The sequence below is a fragment of the Colletes latitarsis genome, chromosome 7 (genome assembly GCF_051014445.1).
Source record: "Colletes latitarsis isolate SP2378_abdomen chromosome 7, iyColLati1, whole genome shotgun sequence".
Classification (NCBI taxonomy): domain Eukaryota; kingdom Metazoa; phylum Arthropoda; class Insecta; order Hymenoptera; family Colletidae; genus Colletes; species Colletes latitarsis.
In genome coordinates this window covers 20,090,392-20,108,204 of record NC_135140.1, presented here as the reverse complement: position 1 = coordinate 20,108,204, position 17,813 = coordinate 20,090,392, and the positions used below count along the sequence as shown (strand labels likewise).

At 41.0% G+C, this 17,813-nt stretch overlaps 5 protein-coding genes across 7 annotated transcripts in view; 3 read left to right on the top strand and 2 right to left on the bottom strand.

Annotated features, from left to right (window-relative positions):
* Positions 1–277: 277 nt before the first annotated feature.
* LOC143344198 (uncharacterized) lies at positions 278–8,797 on the top strand. Its single transcript, XM_076770027.1, has 7 exons — positions 278–392; positions 714–906; positions 4,089–4,405; positions 4,621–6,218; positions 6,280–6,678; positions 7,164–7,543; positions 7,699–8,797. The coding sequence occupies exons 1-7, from the start codon at positions 280–282 to the stop codon at positions 8,050–8,052; spliced, it is 3,354 nt and encodes a 1,117-aa protein (XP_076626142.1). The 5' UTR covers positions 278–279; the 3' UTR covers positions 8,053–8,797.
* A 440-nt stretch (positions 8,798–9,237) lies between these two features.
* On the bottom strand, positions 9,238–11,665 carry LOC143344200 (protein HGH1 homolog). Its single transcript, XM_076770031.1, has 6 exons — positions 10,776–11,665; positions 10,426–10,660; positions 10,122–10,355; positions 9,757–10,041; positions 9,528–9,689; positions 9,238–9,446 (listed from the first exon to the last, which is right to left on the bottom strand). Exons 1-6 carry the CDS (start codon positions 10,858–10,860, stop codon positions 9,341–9,343), a joined length of 1,107 nt encoding a protein of 368 aa, XP_076626146.1. The 5' UTR covers positions 10,861–11,665; the 3' UTR covers positions 9,238–9,340.
* On the top strand, positions 11,490–15,466 carry LOC143344197 (superkiller complex protein 3). The gene has a single exon (XM_076770026.1). The coding sequence runs from the start codon at positions 11,546–11,548 to the stop codon at positions 15,359–15,361; it is 3,816 nt and encodes a 1,271-aa protein (XP_076626141.1). The 5' UTR covers positions 11,490–11,545; the 3' UTR covers positions 15,362–15,466.
* Positions 15,467–15,877: 411 nt separating this feature from the next.
* On the top strand, positions 15,878–16,697 carry LOC143344201 (coiled-coil domain-containing protein 86). Its single transcript, XM_076770032.1, has 3 exons — positions 15,878–16,074; positions 16,188–16,392; positions 16,484–16,697. The coding sequence occupies exons 1-3, from the start codon at positions 15,878–15,880 to the stop codon at positions 16,571–16,573; spliced, it is 492 nt and encodes a 163-aa protein (XP_076626147.1). The 3' UTR covers positions 16,574–16,697.
* Positions 16,698–16,779: 82 nt separating this feature from the next.
* Positions 16,780–17,813, bottom strand: part of LOC143344199 (Fanconi anemia group J protein homolog) — a 59,364-nt gene continuing 58,330 nt past the window's right edge. For 2 of the 3 annotated variants that reach the window (XM_076770028.1, XM_076770029.1), the window contains exons 12-15: positions 17,438–17,770; positions 17,084–17,280; positions 16,970–17,021; positions 16,780–16,902 (exon numbers count right to left, since the gene is read on the bottom strand). In XM_076770028.1, the coding sequence (XP_076626143.1) occupies positions 16,816–16,902; positions 16,970–17,021; positions 17,084–17,280; positions 17,438–17,770 (669 nt within the window). In that variant the 3' untranslated portion in view covers positions 16,780–16,815. Of the gene's footprint in view, positions 16,903–16,969; positions 17,022–17,083; positions 17,281–17,437; positions 17,771–17,813 lie in introns of those variants that run through there. The other variant, XM_076770030.1, reaches the window with a different exon arrangement.

Here is a 17,813-nt window from a genome sequence, read left to right as displayed (position 1 = left end):
CCAATATCTATGTAGGTTGCTCTATGGTAATCCGGCCGAATCACTGCAATCGTTGCATCAATGATTTATTAAAATCACTTTTGAGGATGTATATACCATATAATCGAAGTCTATAATAATATTTTTGAGGTACCGTTCAAGACTGTAGTTAATTTAATCGAGGCGCTAATGGGATTGTTCTAGAACGAATGACGTCGTTGAACGGACGAACGTTTAAGAAGGTTCCAGGGAGCTAGCGAGTATCCTGGACCTGTGGATCGTTTAATAGACCGGTGCACAATGTCTTGCGTGGGGATGCCCCGCTACGAGGACGGATTCCGATTGGCTGGGCCTGCGTCGGAATGCTCCCTCAGGAGCAAGGCTCGGATCGATGCCCTCTTCGAGGACTCGAGGTACGATCTTAGGGATATCATTACGTGCACTATAAAAGTAATGATTTCTCAAGTTGGTAAGGAAACACTAACTACAGTTCAGTGTTCCATACTTGTTGATGGCTGTGAGTCACTGCTAGCGACCCATACTAGATATCTGACCTCATTTACAGTCTAAAAAAGCTGTTGTATGATCGAAGTAAATCTTTTTGAACTCGGAGCACAACTCCTTTGTTTCACTTTTAGAATCTATGCTTCTGTTATTTAAATCCAGTTCCACTTATGGAATCTCGGTCCTGGTTTCGATCTTTCTCAGAGCATCGTTTGCCTGGATCGTTTCAGGTCGATTTACGGATCCACGATGGGTGGGTGGTACGGAGGCGTCTCCACGATGAACTCGAACCAGATCGACGACGTCGGTACGGATGAACAAAGGAGGGTGAACAGCGCCGTCCAGGCGCGAATCGAGGCGATGTTCGCTTCCGTGGAAGCCGAAAGCGGAACACCCGGGGAATGCGCCGCTGCCATTTTACCGGTAAATATATAAATTACTTTCTTCTCTATTTATTTCTCTTTTACGTGTCAGTGAACACGATCACCGTTTTTCGAGGCAACTTCCCCCTTGTGCTGCACCATCGACGCTACATGTTGTTCCTTTTGGACGTGTACAATCTTCTGGCAATGTCGCTGACTCATGGTACTTTCGAAGCCACTTAAACACTTGTGTTATCCGAGCATCAATTTGAGGAACGGGTTTTAAGTACTTTGGAGGAGTTAAAACGCGAAGAAATATAAAGATTCTTTCGATCGTTCCAATGTAGAGCTAACGGATGACTGTTCAGAAACAGTTTCATAGTATATTTAATTTCTGGTTAAGATTACGTAGAATCTGACGCTAACAAGGGAAGTCTCAGGCGTTGCCCTAATGTTCGTTGTACACGGATTCGCGCACAAAAAGATTTCACTGCAATTAGATACGATCAGATGGAAAAAAGAGATTTTCACTTATGTTAATTCGATCGCAAATCCTGGCTTCTCTCCCTTCCTCAGAAAATCTCGCGGGAACGGCCATTCGTTCCACTCTCGAGACGGGTTTGCACCTGTTTCGCGCCTCTTAACGAAGGATTTACCTACTTCGCCAGCGAACATTGCCTCCAATCACGCACCAACTGCGTATTTCAAAACTCAAGATAGTGTCTCCGGTAATTTTCCGCGTTGATCGAAACGAGTTTTTTGTCTTACAAAAATTATAGGTCAACCGCAGTCGAATATACGACTGGTCCTTCGAAGCAACTTATTTTTGAAAGAGTGCACAGAGCAATCGTAATAAAACGAAGCATTTTGTGTAAGATCAGGAACACGCGTAAGACGTTTTCTAATTTTTGCTAGAACGATTCCGCCTCGCAGTCCCCGTGGCAACGGGAAATTTATGCAGCCTCGATCGCGTATTTATCTCAGGCAACAGAAAAAATCTACGCCTTCTCAAACCAGAATAAAATTTAGATCGACGTATAATTAGTCGCGAACTGGTTGCTTGAAATGAAAGAAACCGAATAAAATGGCTTTCAAAGAGGAACGATAACGGGAGTTCACGAATAACTAACACAGATTTTCGTCCAGTCGACGAGGAAGACGTAAAACTGGCTCGGTTACTATAATCACGATTTTTGATACCGAAGAAAAATGGAAAAATAGAAATTCTACTTCTGAACTATTTTGTGTTCCGTTGAGCAAAGTAATTCGAGAAATTTCATGCATTAAAAATAAAGAAAAAGTAACATAGTTGGCCGCCTGCTTCGTTTTCTAAAAAAAAATTTATATAAAATTATAAGCGAAAGTAGAAAAAAATTCACATACACTTGACTAGGAAAAGTCAATTGAAAGTAAGCCATGTCTAGAATCAATAATAAATGATTCTTGATAGTATAGTTCCAACGAGAGTTTCTTCAATTTGCTGTCAGAAAAAGTTGCAACCAATTCGAATTTTTAGTAGGAACGAAAAGTGAAAGACAGTTACATTTTCTCCGTAAAGAAAATATACTACATAATCACATTTCTTATGTGTACTTTCTATAATGACATTGCAGGTGTTACTTTCATTATTTAATAAATATCCAAGTAATAACTTACGTCTTCATCCAAAGAAAGAAACTTACGAAGGAATCACTTATATAGCCCTCTAGCGGCGAGCGAGGATGGCGCCATCTACATTGTTTAACCCCAAGGAAACCCTATTTCGTTCGCTGCAACCGTGTTTTTTTTAAATGGAAAAATTCAATTACGAGCAAAGTATTTAATTTAATATCTAGGTTTTGAAAATCACTTTAGACAATCGTGATCGATGAAAACTCTTGATAAGACCGTACACCATCGATTAATCTACATAATTCGTTCGTACCACATTTGCATCGTGATGAACTTTCATTATCTCCTACTCACGGCGTTCTAATAGAGTAATTACTTGTTTCCAACAATATAGTATTTGGGCATGATATGCAGTCTATACTGGAGACTTGTCTCGTCGAAAATGGACGTTCGTTACTAAATTAGAGGCTTTGACTCCTTTTAAAACGATCGTGTCATTAGTGAAAGCAATTTCTTCAAAAGAAAAGAATGTCTAGTACTTCACTAAAACTGAATACTAAATTGATTTAAAAAATGTTTAGATTACGTGGAGTATGGCGCCCATGCGCCGTACATCTTCAGACTCAATTTTCTGGCAAATAATGGCTCGTACGAAAAAACTTTATTCCACATTTTCGACTCATTTTTTCGAGAAGCATATGTTCGTGGGCCAAAAACGTTCGTTCTATCGTCTTTTTCGTATGAATCTTTGAGTTCTAGGTAGTGCATCTCGTACGTGTAAATGCAAAAATGGCTTTTACAAATAATAAATAAATTGCTGTGAATTTGATACCTTGGAGAACAAATATTAAGCCTTCGGAGTGGATAGGTCATGGAAGTAGGATTTAATCGATCAACAAGAGCAAACTCTGTCGACCTCGGTTACTCGAGAGGCATCATCGGTGGCGCAACGAAACGATGCGGAAGAGGAGGCCCGTAAAAGCGGGGCAATAAGAAAAATCCGCATGCCGATGCGGCAACGAAGGAGAATTTTTCAGTGCTCCAAATAGACTCGGTAGCCCGTCACGCTCTGCGAATCGTGAACGGAATGAAAGTGACGATTAAGAATGCCTGGACGATGCCGACTCGAGGAAAGTCCGAGTCTTTCTTATCTTTCGGTAGCTCTAGCACGTTTATTTCTCATTTTTATTCTTTCAAATAATGTGCAAGAATAAAAATTTTATTCTAAAAATTCTCTAGATAATCGTATTCTGACTGGAAAACTGAACATTTTAAAATAGAATACATAGCATATTTTTTGTGAATTTCTGGATTCCAGAAGAATCTTAAAGAAAAATATAAAAAGAATGTTCAAAACATTTTGGAACTGACTTATGCAAATGATTTTTTTCGATTTGCAGTCTGTCAAAACTAAAAATGTACAAGTTTTGCTGTCTGGATCGTGACTGGCCAGGATTTAAATATAGAGTCCTTCCTATTACTTCGGGGATACTTGAGGCTCTACTTAAACATAATTGTCACCTTCCCTTTTCCAGCCTCGCCCCACAGTGAAAGTCCTGTCATCTTCAGATCCTTTTAAATCATTCTTTGCGACACGGTTGATAATGAATTATCGCTACAAAACTCTTTCAGGTGAAGTACTTGGGAGCTGCTCCGGTGGGTGGTCGCGTGGCCAGCGTCCGTGGCCTCCAAGAGCCGCTTCGTCAGCTCTTGGAGCGGGTGGAGGGCTCGGTGAGGGCCGAACTCGAGGTCTCCAGACGCGGACTGACATTTCGCACGACCGACGTCTGCGAAAGGAACAACCCTTTCCGAAGGATCGCCGTGTGGAGCGCGCTCAGGCTACGCGGCAAGAGGACGCCATCGGGCGACTTCCATTACGCTTTCCTGCCGTTGGTCGGTGACCACGATCAGGGCCAAGGAGGCGAAGACAAGCACGCGGACCTCTACAGGTGAGTATCGTTAACGAAGACCTCTAAGATTTACCAGATTCAGCTCTCAACGTGTAACTAGTATCCTAAACTCAGGGTACAAAAGTTATTCAGCTCCTAGTCGCAAATTGCAATATAAAAAGTTAATCTTCCAAATGACCCCATCTAGATTCCAACCCAAATCACTCGACAATTTAATTTTACCAAAGTCTCATGACGGAAGCTCTAATTTACAGAACGATGCGGGGTTTGAAAACTACCGCGGACAACTATCCACCCATATTCGCGGTGGTGATGCGACGTCCCGGGGCGAACAGGCTGCTGGAATGCCACGCGTTCGCCTGTGAGATGGAGGAAGACGCTGTGGCTGCTGCAGCCACGCTCTACAGAGCCCTGCTCGCTGATCTGGATGGCAATCGACGCCGCCCAAGGCACGCGAACGGCGTTGGGTGTGTTAGTTTGGCGTCCGTCGCGTCGAGCGTCCGAGACTCGAGTCCAGTCAGCAAGATCAACGCCAAACCTAATATTCTGCAGTTGGACCAGACACGATCGACCCCCTCGCACCCGGTGAGGCCACCCAGGACGAAGAAGACCTCGGTCTCGAGCTCCGTCACCGAGGAGGAGGCTGGAAAACCAGGGGACGTGCAGAAAGCACCCAGAAGAAAGAAGAAGAACTCCGACATCAAGGCGGAGGATATCCTGGAGGCTCGAGGAGTAAGACGCGACTCGAATCCAAAGGACAAGACGAGTCCTCTGCCTCAGAACTTCAGTTCCATTCAAAAGAACTTTGACCTGAGGGTGTCCAAGGAGGAGGAGCGACAAAACTCGAAGAACAAGCTGTTCGGAAGCAAGACCAGTACCCCAGAGAACATTGAAATAGAGCACTCAGTTGCCCCGAAAGAGAAGATCTACGATCTCGGCGTCGGTGGCTTCTACGAGAGGTTGTCGAATAGATACGAGAAGCTTCCCGTGAAGAGCAACAGCCCGGGGAAACAGAGTCCCCCGAACGAAACGGAGAGCCTCAAGAAACCGAATCCCGAGAAGGGTCGCGAATCGTACGAACTGACGCCTTTCGGAGGCGCCGTCAAGAGGCAAGAGACGTATTCCCCCAAGCTGGAGGTGGTAATCTACGATAGGGTCGATAAGGTTAGCTGCAAGGACGAGGAGAACTCGATATACGAGCGGAACAACAAACGGGGTAGCAAGGAGAGGCTCTACGAGGAGCACTTCAAAGACGCGGACAAGATATATAATCTTTCCCAGGAGGATGTTTACGGCAGCAGGGGCAGCAGACTGGATCGGGGCAAAGTAAAGAGTTCGCAGAACATCTTCGGCAGGTCCGCGCAGAGCGACACCTACCAGCTGATTCAGGAAGTCACCGGGGACTCGGTGTCCGTCGAACGCAGACGTTCGAAGGACCAGGAGAAGATCTCGTCCGGAAGAAGAGTGAGCAGAGTGGTCACCATGGACAAGCCGTTGAAGAAGCAACTGAGCGACTCTACGACGAACGTGAACGCGCCGGAGTGCATCAAACCCAGGGTCAGGAAGAGGAGCAGAGCTGGCAGCGAGCCTCCCGTCAGCCACACGGACGACGCGATGAAGGTTCTGCAAGAGGGCAGACTAAAGAGGTCCCAAAGCGACGTGGACATGGACAGGGGCGATCTGATGACCAGGGTCGAGCTACCCAGAAGGGGTAGCTTCCTGAAGCCTGGAAGCGCCAGAAGACCCAACAGCATCAAGGGTGGGACGCCTTTGGGATTCACGGAGCTGTTCGACGAGTTCAGAAATCAGGAAGGTCTAACCAGCGTTGACGACATCTTGGCGGCCATTATCGGTAACTCGCTCGATAGATAGTATTAACCGGGATTAGAATTAATTCTTTCCAATACTTACAGATCCCGAGGGGATGTCCTTCAACGACTTGAAACCCCTCTACAAGGAGTTCTTGTTGAAGCTGGCGGCGACGTTGACGCAGGACGAGCTGTACCAGAGGTCTGCCAGTATAATGAGGAGACGTCGAAGGCCTCAGCGCAGGCGATCCAGCCGCCGGACCTGTCTTCTAGGCAAGGCCATCAAGAGATCCGTGTCGAGGTTGAAAGGTGGGCCCACGGAGTTCACTTCTGTGATATTCCCAGCGAGGAGGCTGAACGACAGTTTCGGCAGCAGCTCTTCCTGCGACGCGAGGAACAACCATCGTAATCGCGTCCTGGCTAACAGGATGGGGAAGAAGAGGTCCTCTTGGAGGATGAGCAAAACTGGAGGGTGCCACACCACTTCGGAGGACAGTGACACGTGTAAGTACATTCTGTGGGGTAATTGCTTTTGGGATTGATCGAAGGAAGCATGTGCCCCCCATCGATACACCTCCAGTGACTCCACAAACTACTTCTCTCTTCAATCCTCTCTCTTCAAGTCCACGTTACCGATTCACCACTCACTCTTTCGCACCCTGTGTCAACATAAGTCGATACAGGGTCCCAGGGGCCCCGCGCGGAGGTGAGGTGAGTGGATTTGACCAGAGTGGGCCCGCCAACTTCGCCGAAGTTCACCGCACCAGGTAGAAACCCAGATATAGGAAAACATCAGCTAGATCGGGGTTTTCGACCTGACCAAAGCCAGGAAGGCTCACTCCAGCCTCATGCCCCCTCTCCAATTAACGCACCAGTTAATTGGAGGGTTAATCCCAAAATGATTGGTACCACAGACAGAGGTCTATCGACTGGAGGATAGATGATCCATCGTTACTTTTGACGTTGAACGAATCCATTTACCCCATTAGGCAGACGGTTGAGTCGGAACGCGCAGGCAGCCAACAGGAGCAGCAGCGGCTACGTGAGCTGTAGCGAGTGCAGCTACGACTCCGAATCCTGCACCTGCGTCTCGGCGGACAAGTGCTATTGCTCGTTGTCTAGGAGGATCCAGGCGCCACCGGCCGTAGCCAACGAAGTTGTATGCGCCTGCGACACGGACAGCTGTTCGGAGAGCAACAAGTGTTACTGTGCACGACAATCGATCCAACCGACGATACTGGAGCAACTGAGACAACGGGGCATCGTACCCTCCGAGAGCACTTTGAGCAGAGCGGGAAGCCCGGACAGGAGCCGATCGACGAAAGCAAGCAGGAGTCGAACGCCCTCCCAAGGTTTGGATGTACTCAAGGTATCAAAATGATATGGAGGTGGTTAAGCAACTGCTTGTCGAACGAAAATGTCGCTTTTCTTCTCTCGAGGCAATAATTCTTCGCTGTACGAACGAACAAGCTTCACTCGTAATCGATCGAAATCCTTACACGAATCCCGCTGATTTCCTTTTAGAAGCAGTCGTCGTCAAGCTACGGCAGTTCGAACAACCTTGCCCTGGATTACGACCTCTTCAATCCGGGACGGAAGTCTCAGCAGTCTTCCGACAGCGAAAAGGTGCTAGTCGTTAGTGCCAGGGACACTCAAGGTCGTTTGGTATACGTCGGTGGCGCGGAGAGGGATAAAAAGTGTCTCTCCCACTGTCCCAGTAGGTCTGGGGGGCACCACGAAGCCCTTTCAATTAAGAAAAGCGCAGAGATCGCGGCTATCTTTGGCGCTGATTCGAACAGAATCAGTAGACGAGCCAGTAACGCCTCTAGCATCAGGAGTTCGATTAGTTTGGAAGCCGGTTTAGGTTATTTACCGTGATAATCGTCCTTCCCTTGACGATACTTCGTTCTACAGAGTCTGATCAAAACACCACAAAGTCCCCAAATTGCATAAAATAGTTGTTAGTATTGTATTAGCAACATATAGTCTACTTTTTACTAGGTGACTGATGCGATTACGTTCAAAGATTTAAATAAATGTATAGTGACTACATTTGTAGGATATCCATTTTTTAAATAATTAATTGCGTGACCTTTTGATCAGATACTGTAGACATTTCATTGCATATAAAAATAGGTATATTTTCTTCTATCAATAAGCAAAAATTATGTTACAAGTGCACCAAGAAACGTTAGGATGAAATATACAAAACACATTTAATTATTTTTTACAACATAGATGACAGTGATAGTAGTAAACGGTATTTTTAAAAAATGCGCATTGAAATGTTGAATAGAATTGTTAAATTAGAATGTATGAGAAATATATTACCACGTTAAAAGTTATGAATTATTTACGAAAGCCTGAGCCACTTCATGATACAAAAAAAGAAAAAAGAGATTCAAATTCTCGTCTTGATAATCGTGTAGTTATTTAGCTTTAATTGGATAAAAATAATTGGCACGAAAAGCCACCGATGGATCAAAGTACGACATCGATACACCGAGTATACGGGTATTAATTAATAACGGTACTGTTATCTGTATGCTTCGCAGAAATGTGTCAGAAATATACCAGACCTCTTCATAACGGTAACCATAATCTCATTTCTGCAAGACGTGATCTCAGCAAAAGTGGCTCCAGGTCGAGCAAGCTAAAATTAGCAATTTACTCTTCATCAAATACATTATATTAGAAGACATTTATTTCCTGGTTCTAAAACTGTTCATGACGCGTGCAAAGATCTTACTAGTACCTGTTTCGTCGCTTATAAACTTTATGTAGTCATACTTTTTATTTTTGTATGTCTCCTATAACTACTCGAGAACCAAAACAAATTTAGAAAATTTTAAGAAAACGTTCTTCCGATAATAACTTAAATTACGAATTAAAAACGATACCTAATTAAAATTAGCATAGTCCAGCTTATAGGATTGTGTTAGAGTAAAATCAACTTTTCACCTGTATTTCTATTACCCAATCGTAGTTACACTAGGCCTGATAACTTAAAATAATTAAGGATAGTCTAATAAATTAATGAGGGAAAAGTGCAATATCACGAAACACCCATAACCTCATTTTTTGAATATAGATCATTGTACATTACGCGTAATGTTGATAAAGTAATAAAAACACCCTTTATAAAATTTATTACAATAACGTTATATCATGTACTGTTAATAAAGTCTTGATCCATTTGATGGAACTTGTTTGCGTATTCCGGGGGAACGTCTACTTCTTTTAAATTGTCCAAACCTATTTCTCCTTCGGTCCTAAAATTTATATAACACACAGATAATGTTAAATTGCGAAGAGCAATAACGAACAAGAGCACAGAAACGTGCGTACAGTACCTAATTAAAATATCGACAACATTTTCGCAAGCTAGCAACGCGCTTTTATTTGTCTCCCACTTGTGATACTCCCTGAGTATCAGATAAGTGTTCTTCTCTCTTAACACTTCCCTTCCCTGTTTAGTTGCACACAGCTGAGCTAAGGCTTCTAACAACATGATCCTACAATAATTAAAAGATAAGAATTTCTCCTTTGGAAGACCAGTGATTTCGAAACGCGCGCCCTAACCTAATATCTAAGTCTGGTTCCCGTTTCTTTGTTTCCGGTAAGTATTGCAAACTGACAGGTAACTTGTCGTTCTCTTCGTCGTTAAATTCTTCTGGACCGGCCAGCGGCAACAAGAGATACGACAAGATATCTACTTCAGTGCTCAGTAACCATTCATGGTCTTCTGCATCAAAGCAACAATTCTTTAACGTGCCTACTATGCCACCGCGTCTTACGACACTATCTGCATATTCTGTGAATGGAAGTAACCTTTGGATAACGCTACGATTTTTATCCACTAAGTACCTATAGCCATAATTGTAAATAAAGTATTACTACAAGTAATAAATTTCATGCCCAAAAATATTAAGAAACTTCTAAAACACCTTCTCACATGTGAAGATTGACTGAGATTGCTAAAAACAGGCCCTAAATAGTGCAGTTTGGCACCAGTATTGTTATACTGCTTGGCAGTAAATGCCGCCACAATACTATCCCAAGAATACCCAGTTTTTTCAATAAGTGCTATGACCCGATCCACTAAATGCAAAGGTCTAGTCATATTGGAAAGTATCATGCAGCATGGATCTGCTAGAGAACTTTCCTTATCCATTATAAATCTGTAAAAAATGCTCGTGAATTGCAAAGGAAAAGAGGTATTCCATCTTAGCTACATAACAATGCATCTACCTAATACAAACATGTACTAAATTATAATTGTATTTCATATCCTGGCTCAATTTTGTCATTTCTGAGATCAACAAAAACGCGCTGGTTCCTGCTTCGTCTGCAGTAATGTTTATCAATGCCAAAGCAGCATCCTTTGACACTGCTGTGGAAGAGTCCTGTGTTAGAGCAATCAATTGTGTCAGTAAATCTGGAAGTTTTAAGAGCTGTTCCCGTCCTTCTAAACTTCCAGTTACGCCTGTTATTCGAGGTTAAAAAAAAAGTGACAAGCTGTGTCTCAAAAATTCATTGAAAGAATAAGACAATATCAAATATTGAGGTTAGAAAGCATTTATTTTTAAGTAAGTACTCACTGAGCACATGTTCTAAGGTGATAGCCTTCAGATCTAATCGTGTGTTCGGGTTTAAAAATTGACAAATTTCTTGAAGAGATTCCATTTTAGAGAGGTAAATAACCACAAAGGAAACAATAAACCAGATAAAAATACGTTCGAACTGACACTTAACGACATCTAACGCAAAACTCTTGAACTTTGATAATTAAAAAGTAACGTGTAATTACAATACAATTACTGTATAGAATTAATAGCAGTTATTATTACTGAAGACACTACCTGTAAAGTTTATAAAGGAGCTAAGGATTTGAGGCCTAGGAAAATACAAGGTGGACAAGATGGCGGCGATCGCCACTTCGCGTCTGTCTTATGAACGCTGTATACGACGCCATAAATAAGTCGTGTACACCATAACAACGCCATTACACCATGTAACGTAGACTTTAGTCGTGTTTTATCTCCACGTCTTCTCCGCCAAGCAACGCTAATCGACACAAATTGTTGGAATCCGACTTACCGAATGCCAAGCAACATAGCGGCACGTGCCGCAATTCCCCAGTTTGGTTACGCCATCTACGTTACCACAAAGAATATAGCGTATAGTGGTAAACTCTAATTACTAGAAAGATTCCAAAGCTTACTAGGATTAGTTCAACCAGTTCACCGTCAACTGGCTACCTTATTTTCTGTACGAGTATATCCGTTCTATAGTTATAGAGGTCATCGCATTAACCTAAACAGTCAACTTTTTAAATGTAAATTCTACAATAGTTATTTTCAATAATAAAATGTCTGACAAAGCAAAAATAATTTTAAAAGAAGCTTATAAGTTATTTAAACGAAATGAATATACAGATGTGATTAAGAAATGCAAGAAGATAATTAAAGAAGACAGAAAGAATTATGAAGCATTTATGTTATTGGCTGCTTCAATGAACAAAATTGAAGAATTCCAGTTTAAAGTACCTGCAATACTCGAAGAGGCTATCAAAATTGAACCAAACAGTGTAATGGCTTGGAAGTATTTAGTAAAATATTATGAGCAACAGTCTAGTAACATTGATAACTACAGCAAATTGATGTTAGCATATTGCAAAGTATTACAACTTGATGATACTTGCGAATTTTCATCCATTTTGAACAAAATCTCGGAGGTTTATTTAAAACTTGATAATGATAATAATCTGAGTGAAACAGTAGAAAGTCTAAATGAATTAAGAAACAGATTAGATGGTACAAAATTAAAATTAATCGATGAAGTACTTATACAAATACTGATAGACAATTTTGACAAGCTAAGTGATTATCAAAACCTATTGGAAAGTGTTTTTGAATCTGTAATAAATAGTATTGAAAGACGTAGTCGGCATAATTACTATAGAAAGTACTTAAATATATTAGATGATACAGGTAAATTAGCTACATCAAATGAGGTAGCTATAGATATGCATAGACAGTTTCCCAAAGATACTTTGCCATTAGAATATATATGTTATATTTACTATAAACAAAATATGATGAATGAAAATTCTGCTATTGATACTAGTATAGACCAATTTTATGAAACTCTCACAAGGTTGAAATTAAATTCGGACATTGTGGAAATTGTTAAAGCAATGCATTTAAAAGAAACAGATAATTTGATTGCTACCAGAAAAATACTGGGAAGCATACTCACGCTAATGCCAAATTTGTTATATGGTTGGGTAATATTGAGTGAAATAAATGTCAGACTTTATTGCTGGGAAGATGCAGAAAATGCTGCAAGACAAGCAGTTAATCTTATGAAGCACAAAGTAGAAGATGATTTGTTGTATAAATTAGAAATGATATTGATTGAATCTATAAGCAAAACTAATAACGAACAAAAATGGGAAACTGCATTGCAAATGTGCGATGACCATTTAGAGAAACGTCGTTCTAAAAGGTTAGAATTGATCCGTGCACGCATTCGCGTATTATTGGACGATCCCGATGTACACGTCGAATTAAATAACTTGGAATCACAAAGCGAAACTAGAGTTCAAGCTACTATTCTCAAAGCACTATACTTAAAAAGACACGAACAATTTGAGGTAGCGGTAAACTATCTTGAATCGGCTTTGGAAACGTCAGAAGCTTGGTTACTATCTGGTATAATATATTGGAAAATGGGGAAGTATAATAGCAGCCAAATGGCACTTTTAAGCGGGATAAAGGCCGATCGTTACAATTGGGAGTGCCTAGTTTATTTGGGGCACTATTATCGCGAACACGGTAACGATTTAGAACGTTCGAGAAGGTGTTATCAAACTGCATTGCAAATTAATCCGAGTTCCGAAGAAGCTGGTACTGGATTGAGTACTGCATACAGATTGCTCAAAGATCACGATGCTAATATACAACTGTTGCAGAGATTGACTGTAAAAGACAAGGGTCCAAAGTGGGCGTGGATGCAACTTGGTTTGCAGTATCTTGATCAAGGGGACGCGTTGCAAGCTATCAAGGCGCTTCAGCGCGTTATCAGGGCCGATCCGAACAATAACATTAACTGGGAAGCTTTAGCAGACGTGTACTTCGTACGAGGTGCTCACACGTCGGCGTTGAAGTCTTATCAACGTGCGTTAGACTTGAATCCTAAATCGTTTTATTCGATGATACAGTTGGCTAATATAAAATTGTTTCTCGGGCAATACAGCAGCGCGAAGAAGAACTTTGAACTTATACTATTGAGCAAGTCGTGCTACGTTCCTGCTTTAAAGGGTTTGGCCGAAGCCTGCATGGGTTTGGCGAAAGAAAACACGTCGCAACAATTTCTGGGTCGCGCTGTTGATAATCTTCAACAGGCAATGGACAGTTTGGCTCTCGTTATTACGTCTCGCAACGACTTGTCTTGCATTTGGAAGTTACTCGGCGACGTATGTTACAGAACTGCTCTGTTGCCAAAAAAGTACGGTCGTTTGAAAGTACCACTTGTATTAATGAAGTCTGAGATGACCGACTATACCGTGCTGACGGAACGAAGAGACATATTTTTGTTGTCCGCAAGATGTTACTGCTGTGCTCTGTCTCTTTCTCCGCAATCGCCTTTACTGTGGCATGATTTAGCATCTTGTTACTTGATGCGACTGCATCTCGATCCATCGGTCGATCACAAGAATCTTGCTAGCAAATGTCTGGCTATCGCGAAACACGCTGTTAAACTTTGCCCCTCGTCGTGGTTACATTGGAACTTCTTGGGCGTCGTTTGCATGTCGCCGTACATTAAAAACTACGCATTAGCCCAGCATGCATTCGTAATGGCGATCGACAGGGAATTGAACAACTCCGTGGTTTGGTCCAATTTGGGAACGTTGTATCTGCACGTGGGAAGCTGGTACAAAGCAAACGAAGCGTACAACCAAGCGCAGCGAGCAGATCTGGCATACACGAATAGTTGGATCGGCCAAGCATTACTAGCCGAAATGATGAGTAGCCAAGAAGCGTTAGATTTGTTCAGGCATTCTACGCAGCTAGGATATCATCCTCAGGCGGCGGTAGGATACGCCCATTCGGTGCTTACCGTGCTTCAAAATTCTAGTATCGAAAGGGACTCTTTGCATAATTATATAATAGAAAACATGCATGCTGTAGTCGTTGCCTCGGACGTGATGAATTGGTACGTGGAGCACCACCCGGACGATTGTTACGCGCGAAACGCGTATGGATTGTTGTTAGAGAGACAGAAACTCCGAAGATCGGCGGCAGAACAATTTGCCGCGGCTTTACCGTTGTGCACGGACGAGGAAAAGAATTTCGTGTGTATAAATTTGGCGCGTGTGTTGATGCAACTCGACAATCCCGTGAAGGCTGTGAAATTATGCCGATCCGTTAAAAGAATTAGCTACAATTCTCAATGTCACTTGGCGTTGGCGTTATTCAAGGCTGGCGAATACGAGGAATCGTACAACGCGTACGAAACGGCGCTCAATTTGCACGAGAATACCGACATAGAAAAAGCTCACACGTTATGCGCGATGGCGGCGATAACATACATTTTCCAAGGTGTACACGATACTAAAACGTTGCTATTTCAATGTATTCAAATACAACCGCCGGCTATAACGGGTTTCTTGGCGGCCGCTTCTTTGGGAATATTGCACGGGGATGTGAATTTAGCTGTGCTCGTAATGAACGAATTAAAACCTTATGAAGATCACCCAACGCACGGCCCACACGTTGCAAACTTGTCGGCGTATTCTCAGTTGATCTCGAACAATATTAAAAATGCAATCGCTATTCTCTCCAAAGCAATTTTTAAGCATCCTAGTGACGCGAGATATTGGATACACTTACTGAGAATAGTATCCCAGATAGATTTAGCAACATTTAACAGATGCGCACAAAAAACGTTGTTTCTGAGCAGAAATACTGTAAACATAGATGTTATGCAATTGGTTTGTGTATCATTTTTCAAGTATTTCGCGCAATTTTCGACGCCAGCCAGTATTAAATTCATACAGAAACTCTTATTTGCATATCCTGGTAATATTGAAAATTTGATTACATACGTGACGCCATTTTTACAAAGGTCAAAGGAATTGAAACATAGTGAAATACTGTGCAATAAAAGAATTTCATTCTGAGACTCGAAATCGGAGAAATCAATTTTGTATTAATAAGCGAATAAAAAATTGGAAGATAAACATGGGATTAAAAAACATGTTGTGATCTTCTTACTATGAACTGTCAAGGAAATGTATTTTGATTAAGAATTAAATACTAAATGTGATTAAAAACAAAAGTGCATCATTTTTTACAAATCAATCCTGAATTATCGTAGGTAGATTTTTATCTGCACTCGGTCACATTAAAATTCCCATTATTTCACCAATTTTTCGAATTCCAATCGAATAATTTAGAAATATACATTTTGGCGTATAAAATTTAAGGAAAATGCAATATGAAAATTATCCGTTCTTTTTTTAAATACTTTTACTAAACTTCTTTATCATTCTTGGCTATAAGTTTCCAGGAATTGTTAGTAGATGTCTCTATATACGCAATCATTTTCAATATGGCGCTCGTGTCCATTACCCACGTGCACTCATAACCTATCCAAGTTGTTTACATGCAAAGAAGAACTTTACAGTATTGAAACTATGGGCGAAGAAGTGAAGATTGATGAAAAAATAACTAGAGTAGAAGATATTCTAAACGAGCACAATAATCAGGCTACTGCCATTAATACAAATACTTCAAATACAACAATCAAAGTTAAGAAGGTTAAGTCATTGGAAGAACTAATTCCAAAAGGCAAACCAAAGTCTGGCAGAATATGGAAAGAACAGAAAACACGGTGAGTAAACTCTAACAAAACCTTATATATTACTCTAATTACTACAGTTCTACGTAGTTTATTAGTAATTTATTAAGGGCCAAATTTTCAAACCATCTTTCTCCTGTTTACAGATTTTCATCTATAGTCAAAACGCGCGGCATACATCGATCGTTCGAGAAGAAACAGAAATTGAGAGATGATCTGAAGCGGGTGAAAGAAATGTCAAGAGCAATAAAGGCTCAGAAGGAAGCAGACAAAGAAGCTAAGAAGCAGAGGAGGATCACAAACTTAAAACGTGCGGAAGAGAATCGCAAGAAGGGCGAAGTTGTGCAAGTTGTAAGTAATATGCATCTTTTTATGTGTAAAACGTGTTAGAAGCGTGTGCAATACTGTTATGTACTAACTAACCTTAAAATTATTATTTTAGATTACAAATACTGCAAAGCTGAAGAAAATAAAAAAGAAACAACTTAGAACGATAGAAAAAAGGGATACACTTCAAATTCAAAAGCCTTAGGTAGTTTCATGCTTACATTGTATACTGTATATATGACCGATTAAATATATTTTAAAATACCATTTTTCGAATAAAAAAAATATATAATTTTAGGTTATGTCAAAAATATTTATTTTTTTAAAAAGCATCACTGTACCGACATCTATTTTTCAAAATTAATAACAATTCGAACTATCTGAATTTTCGATATTCAAATAGTTATTTTTGTTAAAATTTAAAATGTTCCCTATTTTTTAATTAACTCACTTAATACTCTCTTCTCTTGCTTTTTGTCTCGCTACGAAATTACGAAGCGACTCCTTCAGGTTATATTCTTTCTGCTCGGTCCACTGTACATAAATTATTCCGTAAAAGTATTAAAATAAAGTAATTTTAGGTTATACTATTATAAATTACCATTGTTTTAACCCATTTTGGCAGTTTATCCTTGTAATCTTGCATTAAAAACCTACAATACGAATAAATTACTCATATAAAACGAGCACCTGTCGACTATTAAGTTAAACTAACCTATCATCCACTAACAACACCGCTCCCCAATCATTGATATGTCTCAAACAACGACCCAACGCTTGATTCAGAGCTCTAAATGCTTGGATAGAATACCAGTCGGACCCGTTCAACAAACCTTTTGAGGCATTCATATTGTTATATTTAAATTTCATATCAATAACGGGATCCATTCTTACCGCGAATGGTATACCAACCTGAAGTAAGAATATTTGATCGAGTTTTTAAATTTGAATTTTACGTACCTTTAAAGATCGAAGACTTCAAACACTTTACATCACAAATAAACTTCTGGTTAAAAATCACCGACGTCTATTATTATATTAAAATCGATTCAAGATTCCAACTACGTACCGTTACTACGCATCGAGCTTCATCATCTTTGAAGTCTATTCCTTCGGCTACTTTTCCTCTGAACACTGCCAATAATAGGGCGCCATCGATGTTCTCGATAGGTCCAGTCGATGTCTTCTCTATAAACTGGCGATAGTCTTGCATGATTGGAGCGAGATCGTTTCCCAAACGCGGCTCCATAAACACGCGTTTCCTTCTGGCGATTCTGTCCCACATCTGATTGTGTTTCCACCTTTCCATTTGTTTGTGCATCATATTATACGAGGAAAAGAAACACAGAATTCCGTGCGGTACCGATTCGCAAACGTCGATCAACACCTGGCCCAGTTCATCCTGCAAGAAGAACAGAATTTCTTGCAGGATTTGGTAAAACTAT

Bases quoted from the DNA above. Each gene is read 5' to 3' on its own strand.
- LOC143344198 (XM_076770027.1), top strand. From the start codon at position 280: ATGTCTTGCGTGGGGATGCCCCGCTACGAGGACGGATTCCGATTGGCT. The intron at 6,219-6,279 runs GTAACTCGCTCG...CAATACTTACAG, and splicing joins CATCTTGGCGGCCATTATCG to ATCCCGAGGGGATGTCCTTC. The intron at 7,544-7,698 runs GTATCAAAATGA...ATTTCCTTTTAG, and splicing joins AAGGTTTGGATGTACTCAAG to AAGCAGTCGTCGTCAAGCTA.
- LOC143344200 (XM_076770031.1), bottom strand. From the start codon at position 10,860: ATGGAATCTCTTCAAGAAATTTGTCAATTTTTAAACCCGAACACACGA. The intron at 10,356-10,425 runs GTAGATGCATTG...CATTTTTTACAG, and splicing joins TTAGTACATGTTTGTATTAG to ATTTATAATGGATAAGGAAA. The intron at 10,042-10,121 runs GTGTTTTAGAAG...TTATGGCTATAG, and splicing joins CAATCTTCACATGTGAGAAG to GTACTTAGTGGATAAAAATC.
- LOC143344197 (XM_076770026.1), top strand. From the start codon at position 11,546: ATGTCTGACAAAGCAAAAATAATTTTAAAAGAAGCTTATAAGTTATTT.
- LOC143344201 (XM_076770032.1), top strand. From the start codon at position 15,878: ATGGGCGAAGAAGTGAAGATTGATGAAAAAATAACTAGAGTAGAAGAT. The intron at 16,075-16,187 runs GTGAGTAAACTC...TCCTGTTTACAG, and splicing joins TGGAAAGAACAGAAAACACG to ATTTTCATCTATAGTCAAAA. The intron at 16,393-16,483 runs GTAAGTAATATG...TTATTATTTTAG, and splicing joins AGGGCGAAGTTGTGCAAGTT to ATTACAAATACTGCAAAGCT.